General features: G+C 38.3%; 1 protein-coding gene across 4 annotated transcripts in view; it reads right to left on the bottom strand.

Moving 5' to 3' along the window:
- Positions 1-17,070, bottom strand: part of OSBPL1A (oxysterol binding protein like 1A) — a 211,418-nt gene that overhangs the window by 155,606 nt on the left and 38,742 nt on the right. For all 4 annotated transcript variants that reach the window (XM_019741214.2, XM_019741215.2, XM_074340215.1 and 1 more), the window contains 3 exons: positions 6,515-6,626; positions 1,420-1,505; positions 126-270 (listed from right to left, as the gene is read on the bottom strand). In XM_019741214.2, coding sequence (XP_019596773.1) covers positions 126-270; positions 1,420-1,505; positions 6,515-6,626 — 343 coding nt within the window. The remainder of the gene's footprint in view (positions 1-125; positions 271-1,419; positions 1,506-6,514; positions 6,627-17,070) is intronic.

Raw genomic sequence — 17,070 nt, 5'->3', positions numbered from 1 at the left:
ATTAAGTAGTAACCGTACAATTTAACAAAGGCTGGATGCTGAAAGAAAACACTTAATTTTATATGGCATTGACTTCTTTTTATAGTTTCAAAATGACCAACAGTGGCTTTCACCAACATGCTTACCATTTTTGTTCTTCAGATTAGGGTCTGCTCCACTTTTTAGAAGCTTTAAGGCACATTGCTTATGAGCCCGGTAAGCTGCACAATGCAAAGGCGTGTTTCCTAACTGATCCGAACAGTTAACATCAGGAGGATTTGGCCTGTTGAGCTAACAATCGAAGAAATGCAGTGCACAATTATATATCAAAGTTAGATTTTTCTCCCATAAAACACATGAAGGTATAATATAACTGAATGTTCACGTGAACCCTCATACTAGAGTCTGACATACATCTGGGCCCCTTGGCATCGGGACTGTCAGTGGCTTCTTGCACACTAAACCAGCCAATTCATGTCACGCCCCATGCTTGTCCTCAAGGTGCCATGAAATCTCAGGTTCCACACTCCCTTGACAACAGACACTACACACTATACCAGTGCCACCACATGAGTGCCACCCCACCCACTCCACCCATATTAAGATTTTACTAAGATTACTTGTCCCTGCCAGGCTTGCAACTCATACTTGTTACAACAAAATTACAAATCAATCCACCAGAGACAGTCACTCAGAAGAGTTAAAGCCATAAATGTTAACTGTGTAAATGTTGAAGTTCAACTGAATTTGTTTTTCCCAACTCACTGCTTTAAACACTTCTTTATACACTCTCCATGTCACAAAGTTAAAAAAATGTTTTAGGCACTATATTTGGAAACCAAAGAGGCCTTTCAAATGAGCTGAAATAACTTTAAAGCAAATGGCAATGCTTCAGTCTTGAACTTAGAACAAATTTAGAGTTTCATGTTTAATGAGACCATGCAGGTAATGCACACTGGAAAGTAGGTCTCCTAAGAAGAAAATAAACAGGGTAAAGCTTTCAGTCTGTTCTAACATGATACAAACATTCCAAAATATTGTCCCTTCTTTGTATGTTACTTTCTAGAAGTATAGCATACCTCTCAGAAATTATTGCACATCAAAATTAGAGAAACTTATTCCTTTATAGTATCCTATACATTGTTCTTCAATTTTAAATTGTCCTTACACTAAGTATGTGCCTTGAAAAATCGGATTCTTAATCCATCAGGTTTTTAGTAGGAGGTGGGATATAAATCAAAAATGCAGACAGAAACATTATCATTTAAAACGTAGCCTGTGTAAACTATTACCATGCTAAGTATTTTTAGGTATGTAAGGACTTTTCTTCTCTCATTATGATCTTGAGTATTTTTGCCCAACAATTCCACTAAATTATAAAGTTAACTTATGTAAAAAATTTTCCTGAAGTGTAAAGAAATAATGCTTTTCTTTTTTTACCAGAGCTATGAGTTCTGCTGTTTTGCCTTCTCTTGCTGCTGCTAAAAGTAATTCTTCAAGCTTTCTTTGTTGAGTCCTTTCTACAGCTGCAAAAGGAAAATACATATATATTACTCTACATCTAGTCAGGATTCTATGAGCAAATTCATTACAAAGATGTATAAAGAATAAAGATCATGGTGAGAAAAGTCACAATGTTTTGAATTATGATTCAAATGCAGTTAGACTATTGTTACTCTCATTGCCTTACATTTAAAATTACAGATTTCATCTTCTTTCAGGTTGGAATGAATTTATGCGTTCAATTCAGAGGTCTTTAAGTATATTACCCACTACAATACCGATCACAAATAATTATGAATTACTTTTCTATTCTGAAACAGTATTATGTATCGGCCTTGGAAAGGCAGATAAATGGGGAGAGGCGTTCATACCTTCTAGAACCTTAGTGTTAAAAGTAATAAAAGAAAATAGCATTGGTAGAAAGATGTACAAACAACATAAATGTACTTAGATTTATATATATACTTCCATGTAAGAATACAAATTTATTTCTTTAACAAATACTATAGCACTATGTGCCAAATACTATTCAAAGCACTTTAAAAGTATTAACTCATTAAGTCCTCATAACTACTCTATGAAGTTAAGTGTTACTATTATCCTGATTTTATAAGTAAAGAAACTGAAGCACCAAGAGATTAAGGAACTTAACCAAGGTCACACAGTCAGGAAGTAGAAGAGATGGGATTTGAACTTGGGCAGGCTGGTTCCAGAGTCCGTGCTCTTATCACTACTCTATGCTGCTTCCCACATCATACTTGCAGAGAATGACAGCAACTGACAATCTGATTGAAGAGACTGGACTATGTAATAATGCCTCATTTCATTGTTTTATAATAGCTTACAGAAATGATGCAATTTCGTAGAAAGGCTTAGTAATCCCACTTAAAACGTGTACAATGTCCTGTGCAAACACCGAAAGGAAAGACCTATAAAAGGTTTCTCAGGTCTTCCTGAGAAATAATGAACAGTTATTAACAGTTAGCGATTACAATGCGTTAAGTGTTGTTTGAGCCACCGCATTTCAACTACAGGGAACCCATCTCTTAAATACAGGAATAGCTGGAATTAGTTTAGCGTTGTCTTAAGAAATGACGAACAGTACTACATACCATCATCTTCTACTCTAACATTTTTATTACCACATCCAAACTACCTCTCTACTGCGCAGGAGGGCGGCCAAGTCTCTACACAGACTCTCTATGCCTTCTTCTTTCGCTGAGATTCACTCTCTTCAATCTTTCCTCTCACTCGTTCTATGGCTACTGGACTGTGAGCTCTTTGAGAACAGTCACGTCCCTATCCCTTTTGTACATACCTCTACTACTACGTGTATTACTCAGTGTCATTCATCCCCTCTGTCATTCATGAAGTCAGGTACCTGTTCTCACTCTCCTGAGAATCCAAGACATTTATGACAGTGTCTGGTATAATGCATATTTGGCCAATAAATATTTATTGAATAATCAAATTATCCTTAATAATACTAGTTCTAGACTTTAAGGAAGGGAGGTAAAGGGAACCCTAAGTTTCTTTCTCCATTTCCCAGGCTCATAAATGAAGGAAAATAGAGACTTGGAGTTGAAAACCCTCCATATGTTCCTGTCCTGTGTTCATTTAGGACATTGAAAAAAAGACTATTGCTCCAGCCAATGAAAACAAATATTCAAGTTTGGAAGACGAGGCTTCTAGAGTGCTGGTAATGTTCTATGCTTTGATGTGGGTGCTGTATACATGGATGTTTTCCATTTGTGAAAACAGTGAGCTGTTCATTAAAGATGTTCACTTCTACCCCTACATTTCACACCTCAATAAATGTTCTTTCAAGGAAATACTCCATCCAAAAAAATCATTTGTCCTATAAATTTTAAGTTTAATATGACTATAACTCTTTATCTTTCTTTTCAATCAGAATCCATAGTGAGGATCACAGAGATTATGAAGTCTAACTCCATCCTGACAAGACACTCATACACATGCACAGGGTAGGTTAAATAGTAGTGCACTTGAAATGCAGGCAAGAACCAGGCAAATGTACTTCACTGACAACAGAAAATCAGTATTTTGCAATCTCTACAGTAATAAGTGATTCAGGCAAGAATTATCCATGAATGCTAAAGCCACTAAGAGTTTACTGGTAATCAGGATATTTACATGGTCTCAACTTTTCTCCCCACAAATTATTTATTACAAAATGGGGAAGATACCTGTGCAGTGGACTAGGGTTTCCAGGCGGGAATTCCTGCCTGTTCTCAGGAATTTTTTTCACTTTCCTGTTCCCGAATCCTGAGAAAAGTTGGTCGGGAAATCAGGAAAATCGGCTCCTTAAACCCAGGTGGTTGGTAGTATCGGCAGTCACTTTGTGGAAACGATTCATTGCAGAGAACAGAAAATGGTTTATATCTTGGGATTCGGGAATGGGAAAGCGAAAAACATTCCTGAGAAGGGGCGGGAATTCCCGCCTGGAAACCCTGCAGTGCACTACCAATGGATCAGAGTTAACAGTACCAGTAATGGAACAAAATGACATCATGCATCTCCTATGTGACGCACTCATATAGGATACCACCTCACCTACAACATTCCTGCCAGAAATGCATATCCTGAATACAATTATATGAAAAGAGAAAAACTCAAATCAAGGGACATTCTATAAACAATTCTACAGTTGCCTTCCTCTTCAAAAATGTCAAGATCATGAAAGGCAAACGCTAAGGAATTATTCCAGATAAAAGACTAAAGAGATGTGACAATTAAATGCCATGTGGGATTCTGGATTGGATCCTGGCTTAAGGGGAAAAATGCAACAAGACATTATTTGGACAATTGGCAAAATTTGAATATAAACTGCATATTATATAATGTTATTATATTAATGTTAAATTTCTGAAATTAATCATTATATTATGATTATGTAAGAAAATATCCTTGTTCTTAGGAGACATACTTAAGTATTTAGGTTAGGGCAAAAATATCACTATGTCTGCAAATTACTCCCAAATAGTTCAGCAGAAAAAGTAAAAAAACGACATTAAGTAATATATAAAAGGATAAACCACATGTAGTAAAATATTAATGACTGGTGAAGTTAAGTGAGGGATATACTAGGTTGGTGGAAAAGTAATTGCGATTTTGGCAATTATTTTTAAACTTTTAAACCACAATTACTTTTGCACCAACCTAATGCAAGTGTTCATTGTACCATTATTGAAACTTTCCCATACACTGGAAATTTTCTCAAAATAACAAGAAAGCCAAATCATACACAGAAGAAGGTATTCCTTTCTAGTGCCTAAGAAGTAGTAATCTATTTTCTCCCAAGTACCTCTGATCATGGGAAACTCATTCAACCTTTCAAGCAACCCATTACAATACATTGGGCCCAAAAATGAACTCCCTGGCAATCCATCAACTCAACCATCAACTGGCCCTGGTCTGACACTGGGAAGATTCCCTCCTCCAGACAGCTGTTCATATGATTTTGTGTGTCTACCGATGTCTTTCTGGGATGAAACATTTCCTGTCTCTATGTGCAATACCCTACGATATGGTTTCTGGTCTACCTGTGACCTTGGTGGGTTGTGGGTAGTCCCTGCAGTCTGACCCATTTAACATGCTATCTACAAATGATATTATATTCGGTTAAAGTGATCTCATCAGAGCAGAATCACTCAGTTAAGTTTCTACTTCTATTTTCCTGGCTAGGACCATTAACTGACAAATCACAGTGCCAATAAAGTCAATTAAGCCCTTGTCCTTAGTAATTTGGGTTGAGGATAAGGGGTTGGTGGGGGGAGGGAGGTGCATGGTTAGAGCATGTCTTTACAACTGGCCACATTAAATGTCAACTTGTCAGGCTAACCTAACCTAACCTAACTGGGGTGGGGGTGGGGGGGTGGTGACCCTCAGTTCTGGGTTCTCATCTTGTTACAATTAAAATGACAGAACAAGATCAAAGTACCTCATCCTCCCAATTAGGTCATTTACTTTATCAAAGGGCAGGGATCACATCTAATATGTTTGATCTCCCCAAAAATCATGTAATACAGAGCCTTAAAGAAGATGTTATGTGTTGATTTGTTTATTGAAAATGAGAAGGTTCATTCAAAATGCAAGAGTGAGTTAAGACACCGATCTAAAGATGTCTGACAAGCACATTATATTGGAGAACAAGAAAGGTTTCATTTCTCAAGGCCAATTAGAAAGTAATAAAAAGCAAGATCTTGGTTTTCATAGATACAAATACTAATGATTAAGAAACTAACCCCTTTTAAATACAAAATTATCTTGCCCCTCTCTGAATTACAAACACAGGATATGTGTGAAAGTGCCACTTTAATTCAATGTCGTTATTTATAAATTAGTAATTTGAAAAGCTTCTCTTCTCTACCGTATAACTACTACCAAAAAGTAATTATAGCAAAGCCCTAGCCTTTCGGAGGATAATCCTAAAGCATGAAGGCTTCCCACTGTAAGCATCAAAATATTTTTTGTTTTAAACTATTTTAGAGAAATCCCTCTGAGTAACCGCAGACTCGTATGTCTTAAGTGCAATTTAATCTTTGAAGTTCCTAACAATCAAGTTGATCCATCAAGAAATTTCTGTTAGCTTCTGAGCTACAATGAAGTCCTCAGGACAATGAAGCTGGCCATAGCTATCTTCCCCAACATCAAATGACTCCCAAAGCCATGCTTCTTACAGGCTCTGTGCTGCATTTCTGGATTCCTCCATTATGCTTCTGCAGCCCAGCAGCCACCGTCCCTCATATCTCCAACTTTTTACTTTTAATTTTGCTGGAGATTTGATAGATTTTTTTAAAAATTTGACATTATGTTGTAACAATTTAAAAGCTGTGAAGAGATTTTCATACAGATCATTTTGTGTCTAATCACTGACTCCCAAATTACATCATCTTTAGAGCGTAGTCTCGTGACCTCTATTTTGGCATCTTAGAAGCCATTTCTACTTATATTCTGGACCTTGACTATAATTAAAATAAATGCTATTTATGTTAAAATCAATAATATTTACCTTCAAGCATGTTTCTGATTTCTTTGTCATGAGTGACTTCTTTTGCTGTCTGTCCACTCCCATTAACCACAGTAGTATCAGCATTATATTCTACAAGAAGCATTACCAACTCCTAAAAAAGCAGAGAAATTATTTTAGCTATTAGTAAACTAAGTCTTCATAGTTTTATAGTCCTTTTATAAATTACTAATTGCTACCGAGTTTCTACAATAGAAAAAAGTACCATGTAGGAATTTTTATATCATATCAGTTTTGTCTACAGTAAATGAATACTAAGTAACTACATAAGTCAAATACTACAATTAAATTAATAGTAATAATAATTGATGATTGCCTAAACTATTGCCAATCCACAATTAACACAGATAACTTCTATAACTGATTTTTAAAATAAACTATCTGGTTGTTTTACCAAATAAACTCATCTGATCAAACTAAATGTGTAAGTTAGCAAAGCCATTATTTAAATCACAGCAGATAGTACATTCATTTAACATTATTCCTCCAAAACCTGTGGAAAAAATAATTTCCCCAACAGACCTAGAAATTTTTTAATTAATTTTGATGTTAATAAGAAATAGAACATTATTGGGGCGGCCGGTTTAGCTCAACTGGTTAGAGCGCGATGCTCATAACACCAAGGTTAGCGATTCGATCCCCACATGGGCCAGTGAGCTGTGCCCTCCACAACTAGATTGAAACAACTACTTGATGGGTCCTGGAAAAACACACTTACAAATAAATAAAAGACAAAGAAAAATACAACATTATTTTCTAAAGTGATAGGATACACCACTATTGAAGCAATGGCCTATAATGAAGCAAATGCTCTCCTAAAGTCAGTATTCAACAATGGAGAATAAACTACGTAGCTCATATTTACTCTAACTGGCTAACGGTCCATCTAGGAATTTCACATCAATTGGCAATGTATATGAGTCCAGTAGCACTGGTTCAATAAAAATGGAGGAAGATTGCAGCAAGATTTGCAGGAGAATATTAGAGATTTGATGTTTAATGTTACTGGGATGTGCAGATTCCTGGGAAGGAGTGGTGGTAACACATGCTCTTTAGTTCTAGACTAAGGCAGGATGAAATACAGTGCTATTCTAACTTCCAGCCTGATGGTGCAATGATACATATGCGTGTGAAGTGATAGCACATGTCATTAGTTATGTTTTCCAATGACTTTCATTTTTCCTTTGGGCCATAAAATATCCTACATTCTTTTTCAAAAATTGTAGTAAAAAAATGCTTAAATACAATCTAAAAAAACAAAGAAAGAAGAAAACAAAATACTCATTGTCCTAGTCATTATATGACCCTTATAAACATTTTGGTCTATTTCTTTCTAATTGTTTTTCCTATGCATAAGTTTGAGATTTTTTTTTAAACCTAATATTACTTATATGATACAGTTGTCCATGTTATAGCCCTTTCACCTAATATATCATATGCGCTCCAGGGTATTACATAGGACCTAAAAACACACTTTCCATGGCTGAATATTATTCTATAAAATGTACTACCACATTTTAAAAATAGAAAAATGGTTAAGAAGTCTAATATTTCAATAAGTGTGTCTTACAAAATATCTTAGCATTTCCTATCAAAGGTAACATTTTGGAAGACGTGTTTTTTTATATACTGTATGTAAAGAGTTCATATTAGTAAAGAAAGTAGAACAATCCACAGAAGGACAGAAAATACTTACCAACCATATATCAGATAAGGGACTTGTATCGAGAACATATAAAGAACTTTTCCAATTCAACAATAAAAGGACAAATATCTCAATTTAAAAATGAGCTAAGATAAAAATGAACAATCAGAAAAGGAAATTAAGGGCCGGCCCAGTGGCTCAGGTGGTTGGAGCTCTGTGCTCCTAACTCCTAAGGCTGCCGGTTCGATTCCCACATAGGCCAATGGGCTCTCAACCACAAGGCTGCCAGTTCGATTCCTTGACCCCCGCAAGGGATGGTGGGCTGCGCCCCCTGCAACTAACAACAGCAACTGGACCTGGAGCTGAGCTGCGCCCTGCACAACTAAGATTGAAAAGACAACTTGCCTTGGAAAAAGTCCTGGAAGTACACACTATTCCCCAATAAAGTCCTGTTCCCCTTACCCAATTAAAAAATTAATTAATTAATTAAAAAGGAAATTAAGAAAAATAACTCCATTTACAATAGCATCAAGAATAAAATGCTTAGGGGCCGGCCCGGTGGCTCAGGCGGTTAGAGCTCCATGCTCCTAACTCCGAAGGCTGCCAGTTCGATTCCCACATGAGCCAGTGGACTCTCAACCACAAGGTTGCCGATTCAACTCGAGTCCCACAAGGGATAGTGGGCAGCACCCCTTGCAACTAAGATTGAACACGGCACCTTGAGCTGAGCTGCCGCTGAGCTCAGTTGGTTGGAATGCGTCCTCTCAACCACAAGGTTGCCGGTTCGACTCCCGCAAGGGATGGTGGGCTGTGCCCCCTGCAACTAGAAACGGCGACTGGACCTGGAGCTGGGCTGCGCCCTCCACAACTAAGATTGAAAGGACAACAACTTGACTTGGGAAAAAGGCCTGAAAGTACACACTGTTCCCCAATAAAGTCCTGTTCCCCTTCCCCAAGAAAAAAAAATCTTTAAAAAAATAAAAATAAAAGGAATAAAATGCTTAGGAATAAACTTAACCATGGAGGTAAATATCTTGTACACTTAAACTATAAAATACAGCTGGAAGAAATTAATGAAAACATAAATAAATGCAGAGACAGCTAGTCTTCATGATGGGAAGACTTAATATTGTTAAGATGTGAATACTACCCAAAGCAATCTACATATTCAATGCAATACCTATCAAATCCCAATGATGTTTTTTTCCAGAAATAGAAAATCCCATCCTAAAATTTATACAGCATATCAAGGAATCCTGAATAACCAAAACAAACAGTATTGAAAAAAAAAGGACAAAGTTGGAGATCTCACAATTTGATTTCAAAACTTACCTCAAAGCTACAGTGACCAAAAGAGTTTGGTAATGGCACAACTCATTTAAACAATCCAATTAAAAAACGGGCAAAGAATATGAAAAGTCTACATACATATTATATGATTGCACCCATATGATGTTCTGGAAAACGCAAAATTACGGAGAGAATAGTTTTGTGATTGCCAGGGGTTGGAGTGGGAGGAGGGATGAACAGGTGGAGCACTGCACATTTACTCAGTATGATTCGATCATGATAGATACGTTATCATTATACATTTGTCTAAACCCAAAGAACATAAAATAAGAGTGAACCCTAAGGTAAACTATGGGCTTTGGATGGTTATGATGGATCTGTCAATGTAGGTTCATCAATTCTAAAAAACCACTCTAGTGGGGGGTGCTGATACTGGGGGAGGCTATGCATGGGTGGGGGCAGGGCATGTACAGGAAATCTCTATATGTTCTTCTCAATTTTGCTGTAAACTTGAAAAGGCTTTAAAAATTTTAAGTCTTTAAAATAAAATTTTAAAAAATTAATAAATGGGCAAACGAATTCAATAGACATTTCTCTGAAGAAGAATAGTCAATAAGCAAACGGACAAATGCTCAACATCATTAATCATTACTGAAATGCAAATCAACACCAAATCAGATACTGTTTCACAACCTTTAAGATGCCTAATTAAGAAGACTGACAATAACAAGTGTTGGTGAGGATGTGGAGAAATCGGAACCTTCATACAACGCCAATGGGAATGTAAAATGGTGCAGCTTTGGAAAACAGTTTGGCAGCTCCACAAAATACTAAACAGCGATACCATATGACAAAGCAATTCTACTCCTCGGTATATACTCAACAGAAATGAAAACATATGTCCAGAGGGCCGGCCCAGTGGCTTAGGCAGTTGAAGCTCAATGCTCCTAACGAAGAAGGCTGCCGGTTCGATTCCCACATGGGCCATTGCAAGGTGGCTGAGTTGGAGTGTGGGCTCTCAACCACAAAGTTGCCGGTTCGACTCCTCACCTCCCACAAGGGATGGTGGGCTGTGCCCCCTGCAACTAAGATTGAACACGGCACCTTGAGCTGAGCTGCCGCTGAGCTCCCAGATGGCTCAGCGGTTGGAGCGTGACCTCTCAACCACAAGGTTGCCTGTTCGACTCCCACAAGGGATGATGGGCTGCGCCCCCTGCAACTAACAACGGCAACTGGACCTGGAGCAGAACTGCGGTCAACTTGACTTGGAAAAAATCCTGGAAGTACACACTGTTCCCCAATAAAAAGTCCTGTTCCCCTTCCCCAATAAAAATCTTAAAAAAAGAAAATATAAGCCCACAACAAAATCTTGCATCTAAATGACAAGCTCTCACGTTTCTTCCTTGGTCTATAGTCGGAAGAGCCAAAGAGAAGGCTTTAAAATTGCCCTCCCCCACACTCTGGCCAAGATAAATCAAAACCAGTATCACACATGGGGAGGAATGGCAGAAATTAGTGCCACCCTTAAAAACCTGAGAATGCAGAGGTGATGGTCCCTATCGTGTTTCTATTTAATTCACCCGTTTGCCACTGCAAAAAGCAGATGGAACATAGAGTATGACAGTGGACTTCCACAAACAACCAAACAGTAGCCCTACTCTGCCAAACGTGGTATCTCTGCTAGAGCAGGATAATACAACCTAAGTACACAATACACAGCACTGATCTGACAAATGTATTCTTTCTATCCCTATTAGGAAAAAAAGACCAAAGGCAGTTTACACTCACGTGGACAACAGTATACATTTATAGTCTTGCCTCAGAGCCATTTGGGCATCCTACAGAACATCACACTGGTCCACTTTATCAACGGCATCATGTTAATAGAACCAGACGAGCAAGAAGAGGTTAGAATGTTGAAAGCCTTTTAAGACCCATATGCTCCACCTAGTGGGAGATAAATCTTAGGAAGAATTCAGGAGCTATGCCATGTCAGCAAATTTTTAGGGATTCAGTGGTCTGGGAAATGACAGATATTGCCTCCAAAGAACAAGTTATTCCATCTTGCACTGCCCAAAACAGAGAAGGAAGCACAATGCCTGGCTGGCTTCTTCAGGTTCTAGAGCGGCACATTCCATACCTCAGGATGATGTTCTGATCCGTATTTCAGGAGATGAGACAGGCAGCCTGAACACTGGGCTCCTGTGTCCAAGGACCAGCAGGCAAGAAGAGTCACCGTCTCGGCAGAGGTAACTGAGTTTGAACATCAGTAGTGGGACTAATCACAGTGGGGATGTGGAGGGATATGTTTGGCATGCAGATGATACTCTTCGGTGTCTCGTGGTAGTCCCTTACCCTATTTTGACAGTAAACGGACATGGTAACCAGCAGCTCAGACCTCCAGGGATGAGGGCCTGAGTCACACCACCACACAATGCTAGCACACGAGTCACACGATGTGCTAGCCAAGGGGAGGAGGAATCTAGAATGGATATTACAGCAAAGAAGTGATGATTCACGTGGGACCCCAAGGCCAACCACAGCAACAGGAGCTATAGTCTGTGGCACCAACCTTCCTCTTCTAAGTTTCTCCCAGGAGGAAAGGTCCACTGGAATCCCTGAAGGCGATACTCCCAGAAATGTATGAAAAAATGAATACGAGTGGAATAAAGGGTGGTCTGTGGTCAAAGCTGTGACGCCCCACCCAGATCCCCCTTGAGGAGTAAAGGACTTGTTACCCCAGATGCTGAGTGCCCAGGAAGCAGCTACATCACATATTGTCTCAGGTGAAGAAAGCTGCCTCACGCAAGGTCATTCCCCTTCCCAGGGCAGCCTGTATCCACTGACCGACCATCCCAGAAGTCAAGCCCTCTCACCTCAAATCAGGACAGCTCTGAAGGGTCATCTCTTCTGCAGAGCTCCCCATGGCTGGCTAAGGCATCCCTTACGAGCGCATCACAGCTTGGCTGCAGCCTCTTCCCACTCCTGTTTCCTCCCGTCCCTTCCACACTTTCCAGGTGTGATACGACTGCACTCCAATATACCTTTTGCATACTAATCTCCATCTCAGTTGGCTTCCTGGGAAGCCCAGCCTACAAGAAATAGCAATTTTTATACCTATATTTCAGGATTGTTACTTTTCCATTAAATGAAATAATACATGTCAAGTTGTTTGGACAGTGCCTAACACATAGTAGGCATTCAAGATAGATACTCTTACAAAAATCCCAGAATTATATGTATCTTCTATATGCCAGGTGAGAAATACACAATTTCTGAGACACAGAAGATTGGAAGCATTTGTTCTAAATGTATTCTTAGTTCTACTAGAAAATAGTAAATCAAAACAAAGGTCAGTACCACAACCCAATGATTTACTATATTGACTTTATCCCTATTTTAAACTATTTACAAAAGATGTAAAAACTTCAGAATTTGAACTGCATTTGAAAAATAAAGTAAGGAACAACTAACTGTTAAATACATCTTAAAATTCTGGTACCGTATATTAATTTTTATTAAGGAACACTAGGGGTCGCTAATGTACCAAGTAAAGCCCAAAGGTCCCTCAAAATTTTGGAGTTGTATTTTTATATAGTCCAAAGGACAGCAATTTAAAGTGCTCTATAATAAACCAAATCCCTGTTCAACTCATCATTTTATTTATTAAATCACAGAATCTTACTATCATAAGATAATTTAAATTATCTTCGGGGTAAAAGATTACAATGCAATAAGGTAATTTGATTCCTTTTATGAGTACAATTAGAAATTAAACTTTTTGCAAAATTCAATCATTTAGATATTAAGCACATAAATTTTTAATGTTTCTGATATGACATAACCATTTAGCTTCCGCTAAATTTTATTTTCTAATATAACAGATAATATATATGCTAATGTTCAAATCAAACTAAGGCCAATTTAGCACAGTTTCATCATGTTCAGAGTTCAAGAAAATAGCAGAAATGGTCAAACAAGTGAAGAATCAAGCATACATAAATGAAACCGATTTGATCTAGGTAATTAGAGGTGGGCAATAAGACTTGTACTCATGGATGATACAAAAAATGAAGTGCGTTCATTCCTCGAGAGCAAGATGAATGCAATCTAATTGTAGAGTTAAGAAAGATACAACAATAACTATAATACAAGGAGGAAGATGAATGCAAGTGCTGTAATGTGCTTGAGAAATCTGGAAAAACACAGCTTCCTTCAGCTGCAAGAAACCAGGAAAGAATTTATGGAGACAGCATTTGAACTGTACTTTCAAGAATGGGTGGGCTTAGGCCATATGGAACTAGAAGGCAAAGAACTTTCTTAGGTACATAGAAAAGAATGAGGAGTGCAGGGCTATGAAGGAAACAAGTAGTTCACGTATGGTCAGGCAAATTAAACTATTGGCATCTCATTTTTGAAACCTTATAGAGACGAGCACTGTAATTAACCCAGTACCTTATTTTTTTTACTGTTTTACTATAAAAGGTACTTTAGTCTCAGCATTAATGAGACTCCATATCTGGTTCACAAGTATCAAACTATGAACAAATAGACTCGAATGCTGTAAAATGTACTAATTCAAACATGCTTAGCACATACTTACAGAGTTGATTCATAATTTATATAAAAATAGTTAAATCTAGTCATCAGAATAATGAAAAGTGTGAAATATAATAAATTCATTCTTTTTAACTCATGATAAATGTACATCTTCCAATTATGGGCGTATGAAAAAATAAGCTTTAGGGATCATGTTAGACTATGGTCAATAATCAGAAATACATCCTATGTCATAAAGTTAATTTACCAGATCATTCAAATAATAAAAAAAAAAATCAGGAAAAAGGAGTGAATCAACTTTGGGTTATGGTGGAGTAAAAAGATCAGAGAATTTTCATCCTAAAAAATGAATTATAAAACTAGGTAAAATGACAAAACAAATCATTTTATGACGCTGGATATCCACGAAATACAAACAACAAATTAAGAAGGATAATCAACAGGAACTAGAACTTCAGATAAGAACATCAGCCACCTTTGGCCTTCTAGTCACAAGCTATTCCTGTCTACCTCCCCCAGAAGTCTGACCAGGCCAGGGCTGGCAGTGAAAACCAGTAGTTTTGCTGCCAGAGGGAACTGACTTGATTTGGAGCAAAAGGCCAAGAGGCATTATCAGTATAAGTAGCAAATTCAGTAAGAAACAAATGGGAAAACCTACAGGTCTGATAGCATGAGGCTGCTTTTCCCATTAAAGTGTATTAGCTTTCTATTACTGCTGTTAACAAATCAGCACAAACTTGGCAGCTTAAAACACAAATTTATCATCTTATGATTCTGTATTTCAGAGCTGGGTCTCACGGGGCCAGCACAAAAGTGTTAGCAGGGCTACATTACTTTCAGAAGCTCTGGAGAATTCATTTCCTTGCTTTTCCCAGCTTCTAGAGGTCACCTACATTCCCTGGCTCGTGGCACCTTTCCCCTATTTTCCAAGCCAGATGTGGCATTTCTCCAACCATACTCTCACAGGCACATCACCCTCTCTAACTATGTCTTCTGCCTCCCTCTTACACTTTTAAGGAACTTTGTGATTATACTGGACCCACCCAGATAACCCAGATTAATTTTCCTATCTTAAAGTCAGCTGATTAGCAACCTCAATTCCATCTGCAACTTTAATTTCCCCTTGTCATGTAACCAAATATATATACAGGTTTCGGGAATTCAGATGGGGCTATACTGGACGGCCCCTGTTATGCCCACACACATAGGGCAAATGGCATAATAGCCTGGAAATGAGAGAACCAGAGGACTAGGTAAGCTGCCTTCACATTCCTGATTGGGTAACTCCACACATGTGTGGGGGACACGAGAGCAGGCCTTGCAGAAAGTAAAAGCAGAAGTAGAAGTGAGTAATGCCTGCAGTCTGACACCACTCTCCAGCCTATACACAGATCCACAGGCAGAGGGTAGATGCCCAAGAGGATTGAATATTCCAGCACAAGCTCTACCCAAACACTGCCTGACCACTAAGCTATGTAGATGGGGGGGCAAACTCTACAAAACTTAGTCCATTTGGGGTATCATAACAAAGGCACCATAGATGGGTGGCTCAAACATTTATTTCCCACAGTTAGGGAGGCTGGGAAGGCCAAGATCGAGACACGAGCCGATTCAGTGTCTGATGAGCCCTCTTCCTGGATCACACATGACTGTCTTCTCGCTGTGTCCTCACATGGCACAAAGGGCAAGAGAGCTCTCCGGGGCCTCTTTCATAAGGGAACTACTCCCACTCATGAAGGCTCCACCACCATGACCTAATCACCTCCCACAGGCCTCATCCCTTAGTACCGTCACACTGGGGGGTTCAGATGCCAACATGTGAATATTATGGAGACATAATCAGTCCTTAACAAAAATCACACTAATTAAACATTCAAACAATTTTTTTTTAAATATAGAGATATCAGCAGGCCAGATACATTCTAGATTTCAAGGTGAAGCCCAGACAAGTTACTAATAAGTAAAAAAATAATAATAACTAGAATGGGGAAAAGTCAGAACTCAGAGTTGCTAAAATACATTACAGAGAATGTCTAGTCTTAAATAGTCATGAGCTGAATAATGTTTCATGGTCCCTCAATGAGGAACCACATATATGATGGTGGTCCCATAAAATTATAATGGAACTGAAAAATTGCTCACTTCTGACTTAGCTGTCCAGTCAAAGTGCAACGTATTGCTGTTCTGTGCCAGTTTCAGTCTATCATCAACAATAATGAATGGTATGTATCTGCCAGAAATGCCCAGGGGCTTCACCTGGGCCCAGGTGAGCTTCCCCCAGACATCTACTCTTTCTAAATCAATGTTACAATTGGATCAGCCCTTGTGCTCTTATTACTATTGCAAGACACCCTTCAGCAATAACCATTAGGAAACTTTGAAGGAAAAGACAGAGTTTATTACTTACAGGCTCTGGAGCATAGGATATATGCCAGGGAGTACAGAGCCAGGTCCAGGGGACAGAGTGGGTCTTGAGAGCACCATACTTAGTGAAATAAGTCAGATGGAAAAGGACAAGAACCATATGATTTTACTCATATGTGGAATAGAAAACAGAGAGTAAACAAAAAACAAAACAAATACACAAACTCAGACACAGACAACAGTACAGTGATTACCATGGGGAAGGAGGGTGGGGAGAAGGATAAAGTGGGCAAAGGGGGACAAATGTATGGTGACAGAAGGAGACTACACTTTGGGTGATGAACACACAATGCAATATATAGATGATGTAGTATAGAATTGTACACTTTACATCAGGAAGACATATCCCATATACCCCACATAGTCATATTATAAATGGATATGCACCTAATAGAACCCCAAAATTCATGAAGCAAAAATTGACAAAAGTAAAAAGACACAATTTAAGAATCAGAGTTGGAGATTTCAATACTGTACTCTCAATAATTGATAAAACAACCAAACAGAAAATCAGTTAAGTATTTTTAAAAAAAACTTAAACAACCCTATCAACTAACTTAACCTAATGGGTATAGAATTCCCCAAAACAGAAAAATACACATTCATTTCAACATTCTCC

Source organism: Rhinolophus sinicus, linkage group LG09, assembly GCF_036562045.2.
Source record: "Rhinolophus sinicus isolate RSC01 linkage group LG09, ASM3656204v1, whole genome shotgun sequence".
Taxonomy (NCBI): Eukaryota; Metazoa; Chordata; class Mammalia; order Chiroptera; family Rhinolophidae; genus Rhinolophus; species Rhinolophus sinicus.
Note: the sequence above shows the minus strand (reverse complement) of the source record. Positions and strands in the feature narration are given on the sequence as shown.